Source organism: Crocodylus porosus, unplaced genomic scaffold (assembly GCF_001723895.1).
Source record: "Crocodylus porosus isolate Cpor-Errol unplaced genomic scaffold, CroPor_comp1, whole genome shotgun sequence".
Lineage (NCBI taxonomy): Eukaryota > Metazoa > Chordata > Crocodylia > Crocodylidae > Crocodylus > Crocodylus porosus.
The window spans coordinates 86025436-86049651 of NW_017728947.1; the positions used below are offsets into that span (position 1 = coordinate 86025436).

A 24216-nucleotide genomic window follows, 5' to 3' on the forward strand; every position below is an offset into this window, starting at 1 on the left:
GGGAAGGGGGAGGACAGGCAGCTACTGTGGCTCTGTTGGGGCAAGAGTCTGACCAACAGCAGCCATGTGCCCCTACCCTTGGCTTTACTGCACAGCTTCTGCTCCCCACTCTGTCCCCTTCTCACCCTTACTGTTGATGACTTGAAAATGGTATTTAAAGGTTTGCTTTTTGGGAATTGGCTTATAGGTATATAAATATGCATTAGAATGGCTCAGGATGGGCAGCAGGGGTTAATTGATTCCTAAAAACCTGGGTTTCATGCACAGTCTTCTCAGCCTTCAGAAGCAGACAGGCTATCTAACAAACAAGGGCACATAGTCTGAGAAACTGGGGGCATGTGCCACACTGTTCCATAACATGAGATAAGGTGGTACCAGCTCACAAGGCCAAAGTTGGCTCTGAAATTCCTGTTTCGGGAAAGGTGTGCATGTGATAGGCTGTGAATGTGTTGACAAAACAGAACATGAGTAGTATGACAGCCACAGAGAGACCAATGAATGACAGCCACAGATGGAGAGTCATCAGGAGGGAAAGAGAATACAAAAGCAGAGACTTGAGAGTAACAAAGGGCCCTTCTCTTTGTCCTCCTCCCCAAAAGGATCCCTTGGAGAGGTCCCCATCTCCCAAAGGGGTCCCCAAGGCCACAATGGACAGAAGACACACCACCAGTTCATCTCATCCACCCCAGTGGAGGGGGCCCTCAGCATTCCACCTCCAGGCTGCTGACATCTGATACCTAAGAGAGCCTTCAGAGTGAAGCCTGTGTCCTTGCCAGATGTTTCCTGACTCTGATGATAGCCCTAGGATTGGTAGATATATATAGAATTGCTTGATTGCTTGTATTGTTTCTTTTCTGTCATTACGGTGTATCAATAAATTTGCCTATTATCAAATGGAAAGGTTGTGGTCCGTCTGAGGGTTGGATCCCCCCCCCGCCCCAGAACAAAGCATCTGGGTCCTAAATCCAGAGCCAACAACTGCCAGGTACAGTGAGGCATGGGGCACATGGAACCCTGTCCCCTGCCCAGCCAATCATCAGTGTCAACATGGAGCTCCATCCACTGCCCAGCCAATCACCAACACTGATCCTGCTGTGACACTGCTCCATGGCGCAGCAAGGGCTGTGCTTCCATGTGCTGTGCTCTGGGGAAAGAATAGAGCTCAAGCAGCGTCTTAAAATAATGGGGTTGGGGGGCAGAGAGGTGGGTGGGGAGAGGTGGAGAAAAGGAAGCATTGGCAGGAAGAACCAGAGAAAGGGGAGTGTTGTGGAGGGAAGAGGCAGAGACTGGGGGTGGGGGGCAGAAAGCCTGTAGAGGGAATAAGTGGGGAAGCAGAGGGCAGGGATGCTGCCTTATCCCCAGTCATTGCTCTGCCTGCTGTAGCAGTGGGAGAGGATAAATTAAAGACAAACCTCTGATAATTAGATTCTATACCTGGAAAATGATAACTAATTTATATACTTTTCCATATTATAATCTAATTATTCGGTGTTCATCTTAAAAACCAGGGTCATCTTAGATTTTAGTAAATATGGCACCATTGAGACCAGAGATAGATGCTTAGAAATATGTGCCAGGTACAGTAATGTAAGGATGAGTGAGTGAAAAGGGCATAAGCCCCAGACACCGACTAAAAGGGGGTCAAGGGATGCCAGAATACAACAAGGGATACCTCACTCTTTTCCCTTGCACTCCCTCCTTCTACAATTTCCATCTCCAGTCCTGGCAGTGGCCGTGCAGGAGCATGTGTCAGTGAGTGATGGGTATCTGGGAAATATAATTCTGTCAAGTATGTTTTTGCCAGTACAGGGCAGGGGGGCAGATGGAGTTTGTTGCTGCTGAGGCGACATTAACCTATTTTGCTTGTTGATTCAAGGAAGCCTCAAGGACTTTCTTAGCAAAATTCTCTTATAGGGTCACAATCAGAATCAGACAGGTCACATCCTTTACTAAAGGTGGTACTACTGAGGAACTTCTATAATTAGTAATAAGGAAAATTTAAACTCAGGAACTTTTGTTTGAACAATTTAACAAGGGCATTTTCTTTCATGGAACACTTCTGTTTTATGGTTCAACTTTGTGCTTGACAGTCCCCAGACCAGTTTGAGTCTTGGGCTCAGTAAGGTTTATTTGAAAGAAAAACTGCAGTCAGAGAACTCTAAAAGTTCTTCCTGGAGGATACTCCTAGGCCCAAGTGCAGATCCAAAGATCTGGTTTGCCATTAAACATTAGGGAAGTAAGAATACCAATTCAGAATTAAGAAAAAAAGAGTATCCACTGATAGACCTGAATGTTGATGAAGACTATAAATATGTCTATAGCTCATACAAGGTACCATATTTTCTTGCGTAAAACACTTATCTTTTCTCCAAAATCCAGTTGCTGGAAATTATAATTCATGAAAATTAAGGCATTAATGTCATGCATTATAATTCAGGAAATGAGAACCATTTCTCCACTTAATCCCCTGCTAGAGGAAGGCAAAAATAAAACTGTGTATGCTGCACATAAGGCTCGCTAGCTGCTAGCTGTGGAGATTCTAGCAGTTTTCACGCCCCTGCCCCCACTCCCTAGCAGCAGATCTCAAGGAAAGTACTTTCCCCCCCTTCTTTATACCTTCCAGAAACAAAGGTACGTATTTTGTTCTGGACTGGGGATTGTACATGAGAAAATAGAGTAATTGCAGATGTTTTACTAATAATTTACTAATAAAAGTCAATCAGCTTAACTGATTTGGAGTCAAACTGGTTTATGAAACTTCTGTCCCAGACCCCTTGCTGATATAAGTTAAATCAGAGTCCCCCAGCATTCCAGCATGCTTTTCAGCCCTGGGCTGGGCTGAGCCGTCTGCTCCAGAGACCAGGACTGGCCCCACCTCTCTCTTCCCTAGGCAGACTGAGCTCCAAAAAAAGTTGGACACTGCAGCACAGCAGCATCTGCTCATTGCTCAAGCAGACATCCACCCCTCCTTCCCCTCTCCCACAGCAAGGACCCCAGTGGCAAAGACTCCAGCCAGCATCTGGTCATGGTCATACTACCCCCCTGCTAGCTGATGCTGAGGGGTGTCTATGTTTGTGTGTCTCCAATTTCACCGGAACAAAGGCAGACAGAACAGTGTCCCCTCAGGACTTTTTTGAAGCTAATCAACAGGTCAGCTGGTAATGTCTCTCTGTTCTTCCTTAAAAATGTTTTGCAAAAAGCTGTTTAAAAAAAGCTTGAATTAATGAGAGAGGCTCTGTTTTCTTGCTATCAGAGTGGGGACAGAGAGAGTTGTGAGAAATGAGCTGGTTTGCAATGAATGCAGTGCTTGTCAGCTTGCTGCAGACAGTATGAAAAAGTAGGGAGAAGGAGACTGAAAAGCTCAGTATCATCAATAGATACCTATAGTCCACACAAAGTCCTTCCTTCCCCTGCTCTTTTCCTCAGAGTGCTAGCCAGGGGCTGGTATCTGGCAACACTTCCCAGCCCATGAACAGTGAGTGAGGGAAAAGCCTGGTGAGGGCTGCTTCTTTGTCCTCCTCCAGGCACACCCCAGATAGGGACTGTGCAGGCTGGGCGGGGGAGGTTTAAACCCCTCCCTAATCATAGTGTTCTGCTGGAGCCTGGCAACATCCACCTCAGCACAGCATTGTGGAAGGGAAGGTTCACTCTAGCACCCCCTGGCTTCTAACCTGAGCTACTGTAGGCATGTGCCTGCATTTCCTGGTTCAAAAGTGAACTGATCTGCAAGTGGATAAACATTCAATCTCTGCAGATTACACTAACCTGCAAGTATTGAATCAATTCAGGGTTAGGCTTTTTGAATGTCTGTCCCTAGCCATAATGTTCTTAGCAATCCTCTATAACTGTCAAATAAAATCTGTTCTGACATAAATCTCTCTTATCCAAAACACAATTACAAATTCTACACAAAATTATTGAACTGTCCATTTTATCAACCCACTGCTGTTTTCCATGTTTGAACTTTAATTAAAACTCTACAAATAAACATTGGCTGTTTCTAAAATTCCTAAGACCTTTATTGTTCCCTCTAAAACCTTTTTGCCCTGAGTATCTGAAATTTACATATTTTCATCAATAAAGACATTACCTTTTCTTACACATGGGTATCGAAATAATTTGACTATTCCATAGTCATCAGCAGTAACCAAAACTTGCCCAATAAAATTTGCATCTGCAGAATTGATATCATTGATATCGGAATACTTGGGCCATATTCCATTAACTTCTAAGCCAGAAACACATGTCCATGAAGCCCAGGGGACACCTTTTAATTCTTCTTTGTTTGCAACTTCTTTTCCACCTAAAAATAAAATGCAAATACTTATTTTTAATCATGAACTCCTGTGGTGTTTTTAATAAATCTGAAACTCCTATTTTCAAAGTCTGAACAGAATTTAAATCTTGCTTAGACCAAATTAAAAAATGGATACTCAAACCACTATTTCTAAAACTATTTGTTATAACAGGCAATGTTGATAGCAACACTTACTGGGTACATTTCCACTTGCGCTTTACCGCAGGGTTGCCTAGTAAGCTCTGCAGTAAAGCATCACCATCTACACATGTGGAATTATTAGGCCAGGGTAAACTAATTAACTTTGCTGTAGGATAGTACTGCCCAACACGAATACTATCCTATGGGAAATTTTACTGTGCTACAATGCACATGTATACAGTGACCAGGCCCAGCTAGAGTATGAGGGTGATACAGTCTGCCAGCTAGCCCCACACTGTAGAGCCCTTTTGCCCCAGCCAGCCTCTCTGCAATACATTAAACTGGGTTAGAGCAGCCCCAGACTGGCAGGCTGACCCCTTGGGATCCTTCAGCTAGGGCTGTGCTGCCCCAGCTCAATATGCTGTGGTCCCAGAAGCACATGCAAATGCTGTGCTCGGGAGCAATAAACTCCAGTGTGAACTGCATCAGAGTTTAGTCAGGTGCACTAATATCATGTGCAGATACACCTACTGTCAACATTAACACTTTCTTGGTGCATCTACATGAGATGTTTTACTGCCCAGTAGACTAATCTACTGCACAGTAAAGCATCACTATTTACACATGTGCCACATTTACTGTGCAGTAAATTAGTCTACTGTATGGTTGGCTACTAGTTGTAGATACAGGTAGATTAACCATGCAGTAGATACTGCACAGTACCTCATGTGTAGTTGCTAATATGTGTAGGAGCAATGTTGATGGGTTCTGATGTGCATGGGGCTAGGAGACAGCTGCCCCTGCAGCCCCACAGCTCTCCCAGCCCTTTACATATCAGGACCAAACCCCAGGCCCCCAGCTAGCCACCAGGGTGGCACCTGGAAGAGCCTCAAGTTCCCTCTAGTTGGTGCAAGGGGACAGAGCAGGACAGGAGGAGCCTTGGACTGGGCTGCTGCTATTGGGAACAAATCTGGGCACACATGTAGGCAAGGTTCCCAGGCGTAGTAAACTGCACATTATTTTACTGTACCTTACTGTGTATTAACTGCATATGTAGACACACCCTCTGAGACTCAGTTTTCAGTTGCTTACAGTTTTGCCCAGTTTGAATTATTTGGAATAAACTTTTCCATGATCGGTCTGAGGCTAAATTATTTTCCAAGTGATATACCAAGACCATGGTTGGGGGACGGTGGGGAAGTTTTGCTCATCTTAAAAAAAAAAATTCTTGCAAACTTTTCACCAAGAATCTCTAGCAACTTGATTTGGAGCAGAAATTAAAAAACAACAATCCTGAAATGCTACCAACTTATGAGCTTCTGAAAACCTCAGTTTTCAAAAGACTGGGTTTGTTAGAGGCTGGTAGCTGGGATGGAAGGGACCTCATGAGATCATTCTCCAATAGCTGCATCTTCAGTGAGCACCCGCCATCCCTACACACCTACAGGCTGACAACACTGAAGATGCATAATCAAAAAGATGCAGAGTCTGAACAAGACATTTCCTGTAGTTGCTTCTCTAAGCAATCATGGACCATAATGACAGCAGGTCCCAGAACTAAGAGCAGACAGACTGATTCTCCTCTGTCAATACTCTCCTGTTTGTGCCTTATTAGGAGAAACTGGGTGCATTTACATGTTGCTACTGCACATTACATTTAGTACCTCTAATATGAGGTACTAACTAATGCACAGTAGCCAGATTTACTGAGCAGTAGCACCAGTGCATGATTTTTTCATGACACTTAATGCACAGTATACTAATTCTACTGTGCATTAGCACGGTTTTTGCCATGACACGCTACTGCACAGTAGAATTAGCCTACTGTGCATTAGGCATCTCATGTAGACAAGCCCGTAGAAACCAGCCTTGGGTGCAGCAAAGTAAATGCCATGGGGAGAAGGAAGAGAACTGAATTGGGTTGGAACACATGGAGAGGGAACAAACTTTGGAGATATTAAAGTAAACAGGCATTTACTGATTATGAAAGAACAGTCTATAGGCCAAAAATGGACTGGTTAAGGGGAACAGAAGGATATTGATTTAATCACTAGATCACCCATTTCTTCCCCACGAAGAACTGGAATGGAACTTAGAAATTGTAGAACCTCCGCATCAGATATACATGAAGCTGGAACCTATAGTTCCACAACACTTATCTGTACCAAGGAGTTGGTGAAATGTCCATTTAGGCTCCTTTAGTAGCCAATTCACAAAGAGCATGAAAACTGTTGCCAGTTATTCCCATAAACTCAAGTGGTAGAGGTCTGTTGCAGACCTGCAGGTTCCAGCATCATTCATGCTTCGTGAAGTTCCTGTTTCCTGTTAATAAGTAAGTCCTAAAAGAGCTGTATCTCTGGACCATAGTAATCTACAGTTTATCTACAATTTCAATTCACTAGATAGTTACCTACTTCTTTTTTAATTTCATATTTAATTGGCATTTGGATTGCTTAAATATAAACTGTTCACTCCAGAAGCTCATACAAGTTGGCTTCGTCAGTAGGGTTATAAATCTTATTCTAAAGTAGTATTAATCTGTTTTTACGGAGTTCTTGATCTTTTCAAGCTTCAAAGTTATATACAACAAAGCTCATTCTGAACTATTAACACCGGAACTCAGCACTGGAAAGCCATTAGTAAAAAGAGGTCAAATACACAATGCTTTTAAAAAATGGAAATTTATTCTTCAGAAAGAATGACTGATTAAAAAAAAATAATAAAATACATTGTAATAAAATATTCTAAGATTTAATTAAAATATTATCAAAATTAAGAAATTACAACTAATTATTTTTACCCAAATCAAAATACAGTAACAGCTTAGAAGGGAAAAACACTCTTATGTAAATTTACTTCATTTTCTTACACTGTTATGCACTGAAGAATTGCTTTCATAGTATTTTTTTAGGGTTTTCATATGCCCTAAATTTCATTCCTCAAACCAAGATTTATTAGCTATTTTATGCAAGTACTATACATTTTATCATTTACAGATATACATTTTTAATAAAGCTAATATTAAAAAAATCTTACTTGGCATCCTGTAAAAAAGTCTTTTCCCACTGCCATCATTGGTCTGTAAGTATTTACTGTCAGCAGACCAGTCCATGTGAGTGATGAAACTTAGGGATCCAACACATTCCCCAACTTTTTTGTACCTCTGAACAACACCATAAATATCAACAGAGCTGTCATTGGAGCCAACAGCGAGGAAATTACCATCTGGTGAATATTTTAATTCATGAATAGCTTCCTTCCTGTCTTTAATATGAACCACTTCTGTCATATCTCTGTAGCAGAGAAAGTGAGTGTCATACACTTAAGAGAGAATATCAAGTTCACAGTATTAATGTCTGACAAATTCTAATTCTGAAGGGAAAATCTCAGGTTCATTATGTAAATATAGTTTCTACAGGAAGCAAAGCCCTTAAAAGTTCCCTGCTCTTAGCCTAGGAGGGAGGATAGGAGGTGTCACTGAAAGTCTGGGCTGACTAGAACAGGTGTGCTCAACCCCATGTTCACAGGCCAGATCCAGCCCATGAAGTTAGGTAATCTGGCTCACAGGTTTCCCCACAAACCCGTAAACCTGGTGGTGGGAGAGTGGTGCTAATTAGTACTGCCACCACTCCCTTGCTACCAATTTTCCAAGACCCACATTGCTGGATTGCACCAATCAGGCTGGCCCCATATTGAGACATCAGGCCCTGTTCCCACATGGCTCAGTTGAAATTGGACCCAATGCAACTGTGTGGGATTGGGCACAGAGTGGACCAGCTCCACATGGCTGCAATGGGCCCTGGCCAAGTTCTTTCCACATGGCTGGATCAGGTCCTGATTGGGCCAACACTGTGTTCCAGATAGAGCCCATTCACTAAATACAACCTGCAGGCGGACGTGGCACCACTCCTCTGACCCACAGGCCTAAATGTTTGGGCAGTGCTGGACTTGAAGGGTTCAGGTAGATCACTAGCCCTTAAAACACTTAGATGAAGGAAGCTCCTTAATATCAGATGGAGCCCTCTCTCTCATCCCTTAGACCTAATCTGAGACAGCAAAACTATTGCTGGGACCAGTTTTGGGGGCAGGGAATAAGGGCTAACAGCAGCTCTCACTGAGTGGAAATAAATAAGGAACTAATGATAACTTTCAGTATATGATTTATTGCCCAATAATGTATTTTTTCCTAACATACCATTTTTCATAACAGACTGTTATTGAAAACTTTGCCTGTTAAATCAGAGTAACAGAGCTGTATGTATATAAATCTGTGGACCATATATATGTTTGAAATAGAAGTTAAAATATTCTTAGCGTACGCTTTCTATATAAAACATATACTAGATTGCTTATAACTTGCTGATTTTTACACTATACCTGACTCGAAGTACAGTGAAAGAGCCATCTTTCATTCCAAGTGCAAGATGGATTCCATCTGTACTAACTGCTGCACAGCGAATTGGTTCCTCCATATTGCACCGGGCGATCAATGCATGGTCTATTAAGCTCCATATTCTAAAGTAAAGTCAAATGCAAGGAATAGTTAACAGGTTTGTGACAGAAAATGTGAAGGATTCTAAAAAATATTCTGAATGCAGTGTTCATATTAAAAAATTATTTTCTACCAATAACTTTCAAAACTAGCAAAAATATGTCGTAAGTTTTGCACAGCAGTGAATGTCTATATTTCTTCAAGTAGGGTAAAGTAGCTAGTATGAAAAAAATGAAAAGGCAGATTCATTTTTTGGCTTTGCTGGTAAAACATTAGGTACTTGATCCTACTTTGCTTGAAACAAATTCTGAATTTTCTATTGCTTAAAGGTATATTCTTTTCATTAGTTAAAATGGATAGAACAAACAATTAAAATATTACAATACAGATGCATCTATCTCTATTAATAATGAATTATTCTTAATATATTACAGTTTCATATATATTACTAAATATCATTATAACCTCTGACTACTTGTGCCTAAGTACAGCATGTAATTTTTACATTAGGCTCCAGATGCATGTTTTGCTGTATCAATGCAACTTCCATCCAATTCACAAAAAAAGTGCTACTACACAATTTCTGAGAGGAAAAGGAATGAAATTTTGGAAAAACCAGAGAGTAAAACTTACTAGGATTTGTTAGAACATAGATTTAGTAAATAAATATAGAAACGCAAACAATTTGTATTAGTAGCAAGGTGTCAGTGTTCTAGTGGTACGTTGTTCCTAAGTGGATGTTGCTGCTCATGGGAATCTCATTTGCATACACTGCAGGAAATTTCCCAAGGGAAATGTTTCTGACAAGTGGCTACTGCTCCTATGAGGTATCCCACAACAGGGAGTCAAATTATATTAAGTAAAAATTCCCCATATTAGAAATTCCCCACACCAGAATTCTCTGTGGAACTGAAAAATATAATCAAATCCTTCTAGAACAGCTTCAGGAAAAAACTACTTCCATTTAACCCCCATTCTTATACCCCAGGAATTTTTTATATGCTCCTGAAGATCCATAATCAAGATTTCCCTGGCAGGCCTCAAAGAACAAGTTTCTACAAGATGCAACAGACTTCCTCAGCAGAATCTAGTATATCATCCACCTCCCCAAGAAGGTCATATCTGCAACCAACGATGTCACCAGGCTGTATACTAACATGCCACACCATGAAGGCACAGCCACCTGTCTGAAATACCTGTAAGAACAGAATACAGGTCAGATTTGTAGACACAACAATCCACATTCAGGATGGCATCCTACAAACCACCATATACAAAAAGCCCATGGACCACCATACTTATGTCCACAAAACCAGCAATCATCCCAAGTAATTTAGAGTCAGCCCCTCAGATAGCACTGCATTTGCTATGAGAAGAACATTTATGAACCCACCTGGTCTGCCTAAAATCTGCTTTTATACAAGAACGCTCCAATAGAGAAACAGACCACACATTTAGAAGAGCTGTCCAAATACCCTGCAGTAACCTGCTACAATACAAAAAGAAACCCCGCTATGACTGCACATCCCTAGTGATTACGTACCTCCCGACACTGGAACCAATCAGAAGAATCAAACAACTACAGCTTATACTTAACAAAGACCTTGAGATAAATATTCCTGTCCTCTCCGTTCCTGGCTTTCAAACAACCCCCTAACCATGCCGAACTCATCATCAGAAGCAAACTCCTCATTGCTCAGCAGACATCAAGTTGTACACACCCATGCCTTAGCAAGAAATCCTTAACCAGGCAACATATCTTCAGTGCCACTACAATCAACACCCTTCATAACAAGGCCATCAGAATCTATGGATCCTACATATGCCTTACCCAAAACGTGATATATCTGATCAAATGCACCAAATGCCCCCATGGCAACTACATGGGTGGAAACAAATAGCAACTACACACCAGAAAAACAAAAAAAAATAGATACACATACACCTTTAAGAGCACATTTTTCACAGAGCCACCATTCTCTCTCTGACCTCACGATCCCTATGCTCAAAGGAAATCTACTTAAAACGCACTTAAAAAGTGAACTTGGGAGCTAAAATTCATAAGCTGCCTGGACATTAGGAACCAGGGACTGAATACTGGTATTGATTTTATGGCACATTACAACCTACCTGAATCCCAGATGACCCCTCTCCCTTTAATAGGTCTTGATCTCCCAGTAATCAGCTTCTTTTTTTCTGCTAATTGTTTGCCTGCTACCTCTGGGAATTTCTCTCCTCCCTCAAATTTCACAGCTCTAGCAACTATTTTTTGCATTTATTCTCAGAGTCAAGGAAGAGAATGCCTTGCATCGGAAAGGTTATCTAACCCTATCCAACTATGCAGTTGACCCAATAACAGATATCACCCAACAATTTTTTTTTTTTTTTAACTGGATAGGCAAAAAGTTAGTGAAATGAACTTCTAAATTCTAAAACATAATATGAATAAGATTTTTGAAGTATTATATCACATCAAACCACAAGAAGGTATCTCATTTATGTCTAATACAGGGTAGATGACCAGTTCACTCGATATCAACCAAAATGACCAAGCTCAGTAGTAAAGTTGCACGTCTAAATTTTAATTCAATGTAAGCTGTAGATACTGGGCTCCCCTCTAAAGAAAAAAAAATTAACTCACTTTCAAGATCCTAAAATATAAACTGATGTGCTTAACTTCAGGAACTCAATTTGATCATTTTGGCCCTCATATTATTTACTGTCATTAAGACTATGAAAGCAAACATTTCCACCATTTGAGTTGAAATAAAGGTCTTAATTTTCATTTTGTAAGCTACCAATTTATACTACTGTTTTCAGACTTTCAACAGGAAAATATTATTTATCCAGAGTTATGAGAATAAATTTAACTGGAACAAAACCACAACATGATACATAACAATCATTTCACATTGGTACCTTTAATTATTTAAAGATAAAGCCTTACCTAAAATTGTACATAGTTAAACAAAAACAAACAAAACAAGTCAAATCAGCTAACCTGACTGATCGATCATCACTTCCAGTCATAGCCAAAGGTTTTGTAGGGTGGACAGCTAGAGCCCACAGCTCTCCTTCGCAGTGCCCCTGCATGATCAGGAAAGGCTTATTGCGTTCATGCACCACAATTTCAAAAATTTCACTGTCTTGTGTACCAACTAGGATATGATCTCCCCTCCAGCACACACTTCTTACAGACAGACCTGGTGTGGGGAAGGGAATACATTACACAATGCACATAATTCTCATGCACCAAAAACTAGTGAGAAACTACCAAGAGATCTTCAGATGACAGGGCATTTGTCAAAGCACAAATTATTTTGACTCTTAGGACTCATTCATATAAGTGCGTATGTTGCGTTTCCACAGGGACAAGTAACAGCAGTACATAGTGGTGCACTACTGCTTGTCCCTGGGAAACACCTGGGCATGTATGCGCTAGCATGTGACAGGTTGCCCTGGGTGGGGTAGAGGAGGCTGGGTCCAGCACCTGGGCTTGGCCTCACAGCTTTACCTGGCGTTCTAGAGGCCTCCCAGAGCTTCAGTGGCAGCAATCTGGTGCATGAAGCCTGGCTAGCAGCCAGAACGTGACTCTAGCTGGGCAGGCTCCAGTTTCAGGTAGCATATGCTGTACCATGTACACCACCCCACTTTTTTAAGGTGTGGGGGTTTTTTTGACACTGGGCTCTCCCGAAAAATCCACCGCACTGAAAATTAACACGTGCACGCCCATCTGGATGCACCCTTGTTGTGTAAATACAATATTCATATTAATATACATGTCATCTATTTTAAAAACAGTTAATGAAAATATATTTTTCAATCTGTGAAGAACTTCCCATTTGATCATGTAACGAAAATAAAGGCTGAATTGTTTCGGTTTTTTTACCTTTATATCCCTGGTCTGTTTCCCTGAGATCAATCACAGTAATTGGTTTAAAATTTAAATCCCATAAACGAACACAGCCATCCCTGCCACCAGTGGCAAAGCCTTCTTCACATGCATTCATGCTGAAAATTCCTGCCTAAGGAGGAAAGAAAATGACATTCAGCACCACATACGGCTTATAATCGCTATTATGAAAAGAAAGAAATCTTCATATGGATGGAAAATGTTTTCCCCTCTTATTATGTTGTAGAGAAGGTACCATTAAATCATTCAGCTAACACAAGTTTTATATATATGGGAGAGTCAAAAATGTATATAAATTCTGATTTTCAAATAACAAATTAATATTATGGGTTTCATCCAAAAATTATAATGCAATTGAAAGTGATGCAAACAGAACTTGGACTCTGATTCAAGAAAGTTCTTAAGTGCATACTTTAATCTATCCTCATTCAGGACAGAACTTAAAACACACACTTCATGTACATAAGTCTCACTGATTCATTTGGGATTTAAGCACACGGTTAAGTGCCGAATCCCCGAATATGGATGATTTCCTAGTGGAGGACTCAGGGTTTGTCCACATGAGAAAATTGCACTAGTTTAACTTCAGATCTAATTTTTAATTAACTAATCCAGCTCAAAGCTCTGCGCACTCTTATTTCAGTTTAAAACTGATTGATATCAGTTTAGGTTATATCAGTTAGAAACATATTCAAGTTAGACAGAAATAAGCTATACGTGATACAAAACAAAAGTGTTCATACAGATTTGACCAACTCCCAAATATGCAACTTTTAAAGCCAAAAGGGACCATTAAGATAACCTAGTCTGACTTCTTCATTAACTCAGGCAATAAAATTTAATTAAGTTATTCCTGCATCAATTCCTTAACTTATGGTTGAGCCACATCAACTATTTTAGGAAGTAATCTAATCTTGACTTACAGGCTTCAAGTGACAGAGAACCCACCACAACCCTAAGCAAATTATTCCACTGGTTAATTACTCTTTGTTAAATATCTGTACCCTTTTTTTAAACCTGAATTTGACTTGCTTCATCTTTCTGCCAGTAAATCTTGCTACAGCTTTGTTTGTTAAATTAAAAGTGATTCTAACATTGGGAATCTTCTTTTTGTGCTTATTGACCATGGTAAAACTACCTCTTAACCTTCTTTTAAGTAATCCATATAAATTAGACTTCTTAAGTACCTTATTGTAAGGCTGCTTTTCCAGATCAAATAATTCTTCAGCTTTTTAAAACCCTTTCTAGTTCTGAACTGTGGACACCAGAACTGGAAACAGAACTGTCTTGTAATGCTACATAGTGTTAACGCCAAACTTCTATTTATACAGTCCCTTATTCATCCAAAGATTTTGTTTACCCTTGTAACCACTGTATCATAGCAAGAGTTCAATTTGAGCTAACTAATCCACCTTGTCCACCAAATCCCTTTCACTATCACTGCTTCATTTAATACAATCCCCTAACCTGTCAACTATCTATATGGCACCTATATACTATATTTTATAAGTATGGCATTGAAATTGGCTGTAGTAGAACAATTTTTTCAAGTATAGAACATTTTTCAAATTTACCTTGTAGTCCAAGTCAGTCTAGAAAACTCTCTTCTCAACTACTATTTCTCACTATTTGCCACTATTTTTGCAAATTACAAACTTCACCAACAGTAATTTTTTTAATGTTTTGTTGCAGTTAATCTACTTTAAGTTAAATCAGTGCAAATTTATCATGTACACATTTAGAACTAGTTTGAAGATATGGACTAAGGAATTTTGACTGAGCAGGTATTTTTCCCCATTTATTACCTACCTAACTCAAAAACAGTAGAATTAGTGTGTTTGCTGATATGCAGGTTGAGAGAATTGCCGCAATACTGCTTTCATCCTGATGTTGATGATCCTAATGCTGCTGCTTCTTATACCTAAAAAGAGTTTAGTTTCACATCCTCTTGCCTTAGGGCCCAGTTCAACCCCCACAAATATCAGCAAAAAACCCCAACTGACTTTCATAAGCGGTGGTTCCAGCCTTTAGTTGCCATTAGTCAATTTTTAGGTTATTAGGCAAAAGACATACTTTGGCTCTTTACATACTAAGATGAGGAAGATTAATTTAAATTCCTGAATTCAGGAGCAACCTACTGGTCATTTAGCACCATTTGCTTTAAATAACTGATTTTAGAATACATGAGTGAGTGATATTTTGATAGTGGCATCAGGAAGACAAAAACAAAGCATTCTTTCCTTTCCTTAAATATAATGGACACTTTTTCTCAAGTAAAATACAGATATATTTAAAAAGGTATGAACAGCAGGTCCACTACTGAAATAAAGATAATATTAGCTACTATACTGTATCTTTTTAAATTGTATTATATTTTTATTTTTTAAATCATTTTGACACTGAACTACAAGTAAACATGAGTAATACCAGAAGAACATTTATAAGCAATGAAGAACAGGACATGGTTCCAAGACCTAATGCCCTAGCAGAAGGTACACTAACAGCAGTGTCAGTCACAAGTCTTTTATAATTACGTCTCAAGTCTTCAGTTCTAAGAGGCAAATGTGTAGCTGCAATGGTTACTGTTTCTATCTCTAGGTCTGAAACGTCATACATCAAAACCAAGGTGATATATAGAAAGTGCAGAAGGATTATGAGCACAGGGCAAAACAGACTGCCTCAACTTCATGATTATAGTCATGCTCACTCTAGAAAGACATTTACAAATGTTGAAGTACTCTTGGATAATCTAGTGTCCCTGGAATCCATGGTTGCCTCAATGGAAGGGGCGGGGGGGAAGTCAACTTTACCCACTGCTGTAAGATGTATATGTCATCATAGTAATCATGCCTACACAACTTCTAAATTGTAGTCCTATAATCAGCTTGAGGGCCATTCTTAAAAAACCATGTGGAAGCTACACACATGTACAAGATGTATTTGTCAAAGTACAGAGTAGCATGAAAAAAAGAAAATATTTTACACCAGTTCCTTGCACTGACTTCAATTAATAAAGATACCTACAGGTTGGATGCTAACTTGAAATTATTGCCTCCCCAGTATGTCCTCCCTAACAGTTGAGATCAGCTGTGACATTTGAGCAGACTGTTCACGGATATAACTGTCTCAGAGCTGGGGACAGTAAATTTCTGGGGAAGCATCACTGATGTGTAATTTATTCTTTTTATTTGTCTAACACTCCTCAAGCTGATTTTCTTATTTTGTGAATATGTGTTCTAAGATACGTGGATAGAATGCATCTTACTACAGAAACCTAAAAATAAATATTTAGATACTTCTCTACTACTTTGAAACAAAATAGCTCTATTTTGTTTGAATATATAATCAAAGCAATTCATAGTAAAGTTTAGAGTGATAGAATGACTTGGTCCACAACACCAAGTTTAAAACATTCGTTTACATATGTTATATTGCTTCAATCTATATTTAATTAATGCTTGGCAAGCCAACATAGATGTGTTAGGGTATTAACAGGGTGCCTGTTATTTAACCTCAACTTCTGACATCAATCCACACAACTTTAATATGTACCTCTGAAACAGTATCCCAAAATAAATTATTCAGTTATTGAGAAGGCATCCTATGTACATTTACTATGCAAAGCCCAAGCATAGTAAAAAAGAATCTTTAAAATAATGACTGTTTTTAATAAGCATACCAAAGATGCTTACAGCACACATTACATGTTTATATTATGTGTAACATGCTTGGAAACCATGCATTATTTCTTATTCAGAACTCATAGAATGCTGAAACAAAAAGGAGAATTCTATACGCTAGTTTGTGTGTTAGCATAATGTGATATTTGATAAGTTTTTTTGATTAATGCCTATAGTGCTAACTTTCCAGTATCAGATGCACTATGTACAACTAACCTCCTAAAGTGCGATTAACACCTAAATGCACATGTACTTGTATCCTCTTTCAGCTTTTTTAAAAAAAAATTGGGAAGGAAAGGTATCAGCAGAAACAGATCTCTTTCCACATCTCCCACTGCTAGACTTGCAGCTCTTCTGCCTCCTACTAACAATTTCCTCTCAAACCCCTTAACATTTCAGTCCCTTCCCTTTTCTAAAGGCACCTTATTTTCCTGATCCATATAAAATTGGCTCTTCAACTCCCAACTACCGTTATAGTATCTCCTTTTTATCCATTCTCCTAACTGCAATCCTTTTTCCAATCACTTAACTCTCCAGCCAATGTTTGTCTTCCCTTTGGCTTTCATACTCAAAGACCGAATTCCCTCCCAATGAGATTTACCATTGACCCAGTCTCCCAGCAGCATTCAATGTATGGATGGCAACAGATAGTTGATTTGATTCTAAATTTCTATTTGCCTCCTACTGTTAAGTTGCTCCGTATTTTTCCTCAACTATTTCTATTGGCACATCATTATTAACTTTTTCACGTAACAATGGTCATAAAATGGAAGTGTGTTTTTTCCACCTTTAAATATATGCACAAGAATTTTGTAGTACTTCTGAAACAATTTAGGAGTAATGAAATGCCACAAAATGACTGACCATTTATTAGCCAAACTCGACATTACAATATAAATATTCCATTTCCAATCAGTTATATTTCTCACACTGAAGATATTCTTCATTGAAGGATTATGCACATCAAATGTAAATTTTATATAACTAAGATATCAGAATTTATCCCAATGCATGAAAATGACTTAAATTACAAGGCACACATGCATACACACATACACACACACACTTCCTTTGGATGTTTAGTTGATTCATATGGCCAAACTATATTCTACCAACTTTTCCAAACAGTCTGTTTTTACTTTAAAAACAACATAAACAAGTGCTGAAATGATAACTGTTTCAGGTAACTATGAATTTCTAAATATAGAAACATTTTGTCTTTGTCAAAAAAATTGGACAGACACAGTGAGACATAGATGTTTGACTAAGATGCACCAATGCTCTTATCAGTACTCTGACACATCTTAAGCGGCTGGCTAGAAGGTCTTGGTCATCTGCTCAGGGTCAAACCAAGCACCAAATGTGTAGCCAGGAAGGAATTCTCTCTCCAGGTCACAATGACAAGGGCAAGGGGGGTTTTTTTGCCTTCCTGTGTAATATGGAAGAAGGACACTCTGTAGCAAAAAGCTTGTCTAATAACTCTCCCAATCATACAACTGGTCCAATAAAAGATGTCACCAAAAAACGCCTGCTTTTCCTGTATTTTCTGGACCACCACGACTCCAGCACTCCAAACCCTATGGAATAAAGGGGCATAGTCCTTTTCCTAGGATAACTTGAGCATGTTCTACCCCCCAAAATTCCCAGTCCCTGGTCCAAGCTGATAACCAATGTCACTTCTAGGTACACAGTGGAAGTAAACAAACATGCTCAGTATACTAATAAGCATACATAGTATTGACTTCAACGGTCTTCCAATTGCCAATACTGAATTTTATTGGGTTATGATCACTGATCCCTAAACTATCAACATCTAGTTTGGTGATTTATTAATCTTAATTCTTCACAATAGATCCAAAAATTGAATTACTTTGTGTTGCATGCAATAACTCATGCGAGAAAAATGTTATCTGTGATTTTTAGTATTACTAATGTCATGTTACTACTGGCCTATAAGATGGATCTTATGACAGCCTTTCTTCATATTACAGACACATTTTCAGGATAACCTATTCCTATACATTAATTTGATTTGGTAGTCTTAAAGATGACATTCTCTAGCATAGAAGGTATTGCAGTTTCTCTCCTTCTGGGCTTCATTAGTTAACACAAGTTACAGAGAAGCATTCATCTCTATGAGTAAGAATTTTTCCAAAATTCTTCCTGGTAGAAAAACAGCCAGGGGCCTTGAGCATACATGTGTTCCAGCCCTGGAGCAGGAGGACTACAAAGACAAGTTCTCCAACCAGGGGACACTAGACAGCTGCTCCCTGGGCCACCTCCACCTTTAAGGGAGTCCATTAATTGGCAGCCTGTCCTCTCCTCTGCTAGTGAAGAAGATTGTGGAGGAGGGGAGGGGTCCAACTCCAGGATAATGCCTACCCTCCTCCTGCCAATCAGCTAATTGGTGAGACAGGGGACAGGGCTTCTATGGTGGGAGCCATCGGGAAATATGTTCTCTTCGCACAAAAGTATCACACCTTAATAGCCACATTTCTCTATATGCATTCAAGATCCTGCATTTTTGAATTATCAATAGTCAAAAAAAAACAGAGAAGAGTTATTTACTACAGAGTGCTACCTTTTCTATATTACCCCCTTAATCCACTTTATCGTTTACTGAACATATGAATTGTTCCATCCTGTCAAGTAACATCAATTATGTCATATTTACTCTAAGTAAATTGCTCTTGCTTGTTATTTACATTCCTTTTTTACATTTGTCCAATTTGCTCATGAACTAATGGTAAACCATTTCCTATAACTAAAAGCTACTTTCAAACAACAATTGCTTCAGAGCCAACAAGTAATTAACAAGTACGTTTCTTTTATAGTAAAGTATGGGGAAAAAATCAGTAGCTTTATTTGTGAATGGTATATAAAGAATTTGAGAAGGTAAACTTTGCATTGCATTGCCACATATTGATTAGAGCACCTGGAAGAAGAAAGGACTATACAGTATTGTATGTACAAACTGGATTCAGATTTATAAAGCATCTTTTCCATAAAGGCATATGGGTGAAAGTGAAGTACTAAAGATATAGAAACACTATGTAAATAAAAAAGCATGTCAGATTTACATGTAAACATTTCAGTTTAAAATAAAAATAAACTTCACAAGGATCATTCAAAAATCTTCTTTGAACTATCAGTTATAAACTTTACCAGTTTCCAAAGCTGTGTAATATTCAAACAGTCTAAATCATACAGTAAAATACTTACAGCATGTGCTCCTTGTATTGTCCTTACAAGATTGATTCCTTTCCATACACATATATCTCCATTAAGCGCACCAGAATATGTCACTTCATCTCTTGCACAGGCTAGACACAGTATTGTTTGCAGATCACCAGTCTTGCCAAAAACACCACGTTTTGGTGTTAATGAATTACCACACAAGCTCCAGAACTGCAAAGTAAAACATGATATAAAAGGGGGGGGTTTTGTTAACATACTGCAAAATTTTCCAGATTCAATATAGCATATGTCTACTGTTGGAGGAAAAAATATATACTAAATGCTAAGAATTTTCTTCTAAGAATCTCTTAGTCTTTTCATTCCACTAGTTTTTCAGCATTCAAACAACAGAACATTTTTTTCCATTAAATTTAGTCTGCTGTTTCTCTGGAAATAAAGCAGTTATTTCATATATTTATGATTTCTTAAGTGAAAACATTTCCATTTTAAATTAAGTATTTTTATGAATCGTAATCGTTAGCACTCAGTTCAATATTTCTTTGGTTTTTGTAACAATTGAGAACAATTTCATAATAAAAACTTTTAGATGTTACAAAACACAAAATATTCTTCGTGCTATCACAGTATTTTTCAAACCAAAACTCTTCAGGAGTTACCACTATGCTTGTTCCAACAATAGCTGGTGCCAACTTGATGTACAGAATACAGTAAGGATCCGATATGTGGGATACCATTTGCCTGACCATGTAGAAGCCTCTAAATTGCAAAACTACTCTTCTTTTAGTCTCCTTTGCTATATTAGTTAATATTAAAAAAATATAAATTAAAGTAGTAAAACAAAAAATTATTCCTTTTGGCCTGATTAACTAACCAAAATTTAAGATTTTATATTATTCCAATAAGAGGAAAACATTGACACTGAAGTTGGTGGAATTCTGTTTTTAAAAGAAGGGTGTCAAATATAAAGTCCATGAGGCTCACCTAGAGGAGCAGGGAATCATGGAAGTGGGGAGAACAGGGGCAGAAGTTCCTGCTGAAATCTGGGGCATAGGGCCCACAGCTCCATTTCAGATACATTTTGGTGGTAGGAGGGAAGCAGCTGAGGCATCCACTCATGTCACCACTGGGATGAATTTAGATTCAGCCTGTAAGGAGCTTCACAGTCCACATCCAACCTAGGGGCCAAATGAGTTTGACACCCCTGATTTACAAGAATGTACAAAATCTTGCTTCCTAAAGTGCAGGGGAAATCATACATCTGGAAATTTTTTCCAGGCTCTCTGCCTCAGATTACTTTAAGCCAGCACCTGAACCCCGAAGTCTTTTCTAGGTTTCTCTTAGGCTACGCCCTTAGTGCTAGTTCAGATAGGATATGAAGCTTCCTTCTCAGACTTCTTCAGAGTTCTGTTGCTTATTCATCATACACAAATATCCTTCCCAATATCCCTGAAACAAAGGCCTTCACAATCAGAGGATTCATATTCCTGAATAGCCTTGCATTTCCTTTTGTTTTTGGTGGACACAAATGCTGACTACTCCTTCAAAACCGCGGCAAAGAGTAGCCGTCAAATCAATCAATCAGTTTCAATAAAGGTTCACTCAACCAAAAAGGCAGTTTTATTTGAATTAAAAACATATAAATGTAATTTAAAGCAAAAACACATATTTTGTATCAGAGATTATAGAAACAAATGTAAGATTAAAGGAACGTTTTGTGGGTGCTGCTCAGGGGGTTGGTCCTGGGTGCCACATGCAGCCTGCACCCTAGACCCCCTGCACTATGTACAGTGCTAGGTCCAGGCCACATGCTGCAGGCAGTGCATGCACTGTTCTGCCCTAGCACACCACAGGCACAGTGAAGCCCAGGGTGAGCATGTGATGCAAGCAGCGTGCCAAGCTGGACCAGCCATGCACAGCGCACAGAGTACAGAGGGCTGGCACAGGGTGCATATGGCATTCAGCTTCCCACCAGACCAGACTTGCACTCTGGCTCTGGTATGGCCTGACCTGAACTGGCCCAGAAGCACCACACAGGGCCAGTCCAGGAGTGTACCACACACAGTACATGCACCAGATTGACCCCACTGTGCTGTGTGTAGGGCGTATGGGGCCAGGCCCAGCCCACATACCACATGCTGTGCGTGGAGCTCTGGTCTGAGATTGGTTCAGAGACCTGTGGGCTGGATCATATGACTCCATGGATCAAATCTGGCCCACAGCTTTGATACCCTGGGAGTGTATATGTTAATAACCAACGGTTAAAAATAAAAAAGACTACCATATTAATTCCCAAAACAAGCACTGAAGAATATTCAAAGTTAATTTTTAAGTTTTCAAGTCATATGAGATATGTTCATGTGCTTTTAGGACACCCAAAATAACCTGAACTATGCTTCAAAGTGACATGAATAACTACACAGCCATAATTAAAACATGTTAAAATTTCTGGTTCCAGACACAAATTAAGGTTTTTTTAAACATTTTTTTCCTTTGTGCAGAAACTTTTTTTCTTCAAAAACAGAACTAAGTTTGTGGGATGGACTGTCTATGCAGTTATAGAACTTATGTCCAGGAGTAAAAGTTGTCTAAGCAAATGGAGAAAAGAATATGGGTGATGTTATGCTAAGGGGCTTATTATAGATCAAGCACAGAATGTGGATAAGGCTTTTTGGGCAACTAAGATCATCCAAAATATAAAAACTAATGACAATGTGTGCCTAATTAGAATGCTCTAGCACTGCCACAGCATCACATGTGGGTTTAAAATCATGTGGCCCCACACTGGCAGAGGAAAGAGGACCCAGGACTATGGCAGAAGGAGCGTGGAGCCCAGTTGCAGGATTGCCCCAGCAGGAGCCAAGTGAACAAAGTTAGAGCCGGCTCACCAGACTAGAGGCTCGAAGGGCCTATAGCCCTAGGGGCCCAAACCCAGTGAGAAGGAGTGAGCGATGTAACACAAGAAGCCCCAGAGAAACGCTGCTCACTCAGCAGGACACCAGAGGTGGCGACTGTGAGTTTGTTCCAGGAGGAGATCCAGGGATGTGTTATAATTTTGGGTTCAGTGGTTCTTTTTTTTTGTTTGAGTTAAAGGTACATTAGACTAACCCTCCCATCACGGATATCGAAGAACTGGGGGCTGAAGCAGCAAGCCTGGGATAGTAACCCATTTGAGGACTGAGTAAAAAGGATAAGTGATTTACCAGCAGGCCTTGAGGCCAGTAAAAGAGCTTGACATCATCAGGTGGGGCAAAGAGGGGAGAAAACTCAGCCACCTTGTGCAAAAACCTGATACAGACCACCTAGGCAGTGGGCACCCATAGATTAGGCAGATAAGAGTATGACCACCCAAGACTGCTACAAACCCAAACATCTCCAGGGTGGTGACTTAAGACAAAGCTGGAAGAGACTCTCTAACCAATCAAGATTACAAGTTGTAAATGAGCACGGCTAATTGAGCAAATCACTGGCTGTGCTATCCTTCCATTAGATGACTGGCAGGCTGACTATCCTATAAGATCTGGTTGGTGTTGGTGCATGGACGGGGTATATGAGGAAGAGCAGCCCCACAGACCAGTGACTCAAGATACTTGTGAGAGCAAACAGAAATAACCAAGGATCCTCCCCTTCTCACGTAAGATCAAGATGTGGTGGGCAAGTTGAAGGGTGTGCCCTACAAGTAAGAGTGAGCAGAAGTCAAGCTGTCTAGCCCTAAGAACTAGCACTCAACAGACAAGAGTGCCTGGTCCCAGAGACAAATCCAAGTTGGGCATAGCCATCCACGCATATCAAACAATAAGAATGCAGTTTTTGTAAAAAACAATGATTAGCTGGGCCTGAACAAAGGTGTAGAAAACAATGTTTCTGTAGAAAGCAATGCCAACCGATTCACACTTGGCACGAATTTAAAACCAGGGTGGATACAGTGCCCGGGGCTGATGGGTGGGTAATAAGGTCTGTTATCACTCATTTCCATATACTGCTGTTAACAAGGATGTTATCTCTGGAGACAACAAACTCTCCCTATGCCTGAAGAAGGGCATTTGTGCCCAAAAGCTTGCAAAAAGACAATTTTTCCACATATTTAGTTGCTCAGATAAAAGATATCACATCTACCCGAAGAACCTTGTCTTCCTATAATCTCTAGAGACACAAATCCACAGTTTGAGAACTGAAACTAAGCATCACAGAAATGCTTAATGGCATCTTCTAGAGTGAGCACTAAGTCCTGTTGGGTAGAATGGTTTTCTTTAATCTTTACTAATCGATAGAGGAGCCCCTGGGAACCATAAGGTTAGGCCCCTAATATAGTCCATGGCCAGTTGTGACCTATTTATAAAATTTCTAAAAAGCTTACATGACTATATTGTCTCAAATAATATATATTTAGAAGCTATAATCCCTATTCCATGATATCTTTGAGCTTTAACATATCTTTCATAGATTTCATAGACATTAGGGCTGGAAGGGACCTCAGGAGATCATCGAGTCCAGCCCC

General features: G+C 39.6%; 1 protein-coding gene across 1 annotated transcript in view; it reads right to left on the minus strand.

Moving 5' to 3' along the window:
• EML5 (echinoderm microtubule associated protein like 5) overlaps window positions 1-24216 on the minus strand; it is a 222112-nt gene that overhangs the window by 132734 nt on the left and 65162 nt on the right. The window contains exons 5-10 of the mRNA XM_019552385.1: window positions 19746-19931; window positions 12820-12955; window positions 11932-12133; window positions 8816-8953; window positions 7475-7731; window positions 4091-4303 (exon numbers count right to left, since the gene is read on the minus strand). Of these exons, the coding sequence (XP_019407930.1) occupies window positions 4091-4303; window positions 7475-7731; window positions 8816-8953; window positions 11932-12133; window positions 12820-12955; window positions 19746-19931 (1132 nt within the window). The remainder of the gene's footprint in view (window positions 1-4090; window positions 4304-7474; window positions 7732-8815; window positions 8954-11931; window positions 12134-12819; window positions 12956-19745; window positions 19932-24216) is intronic.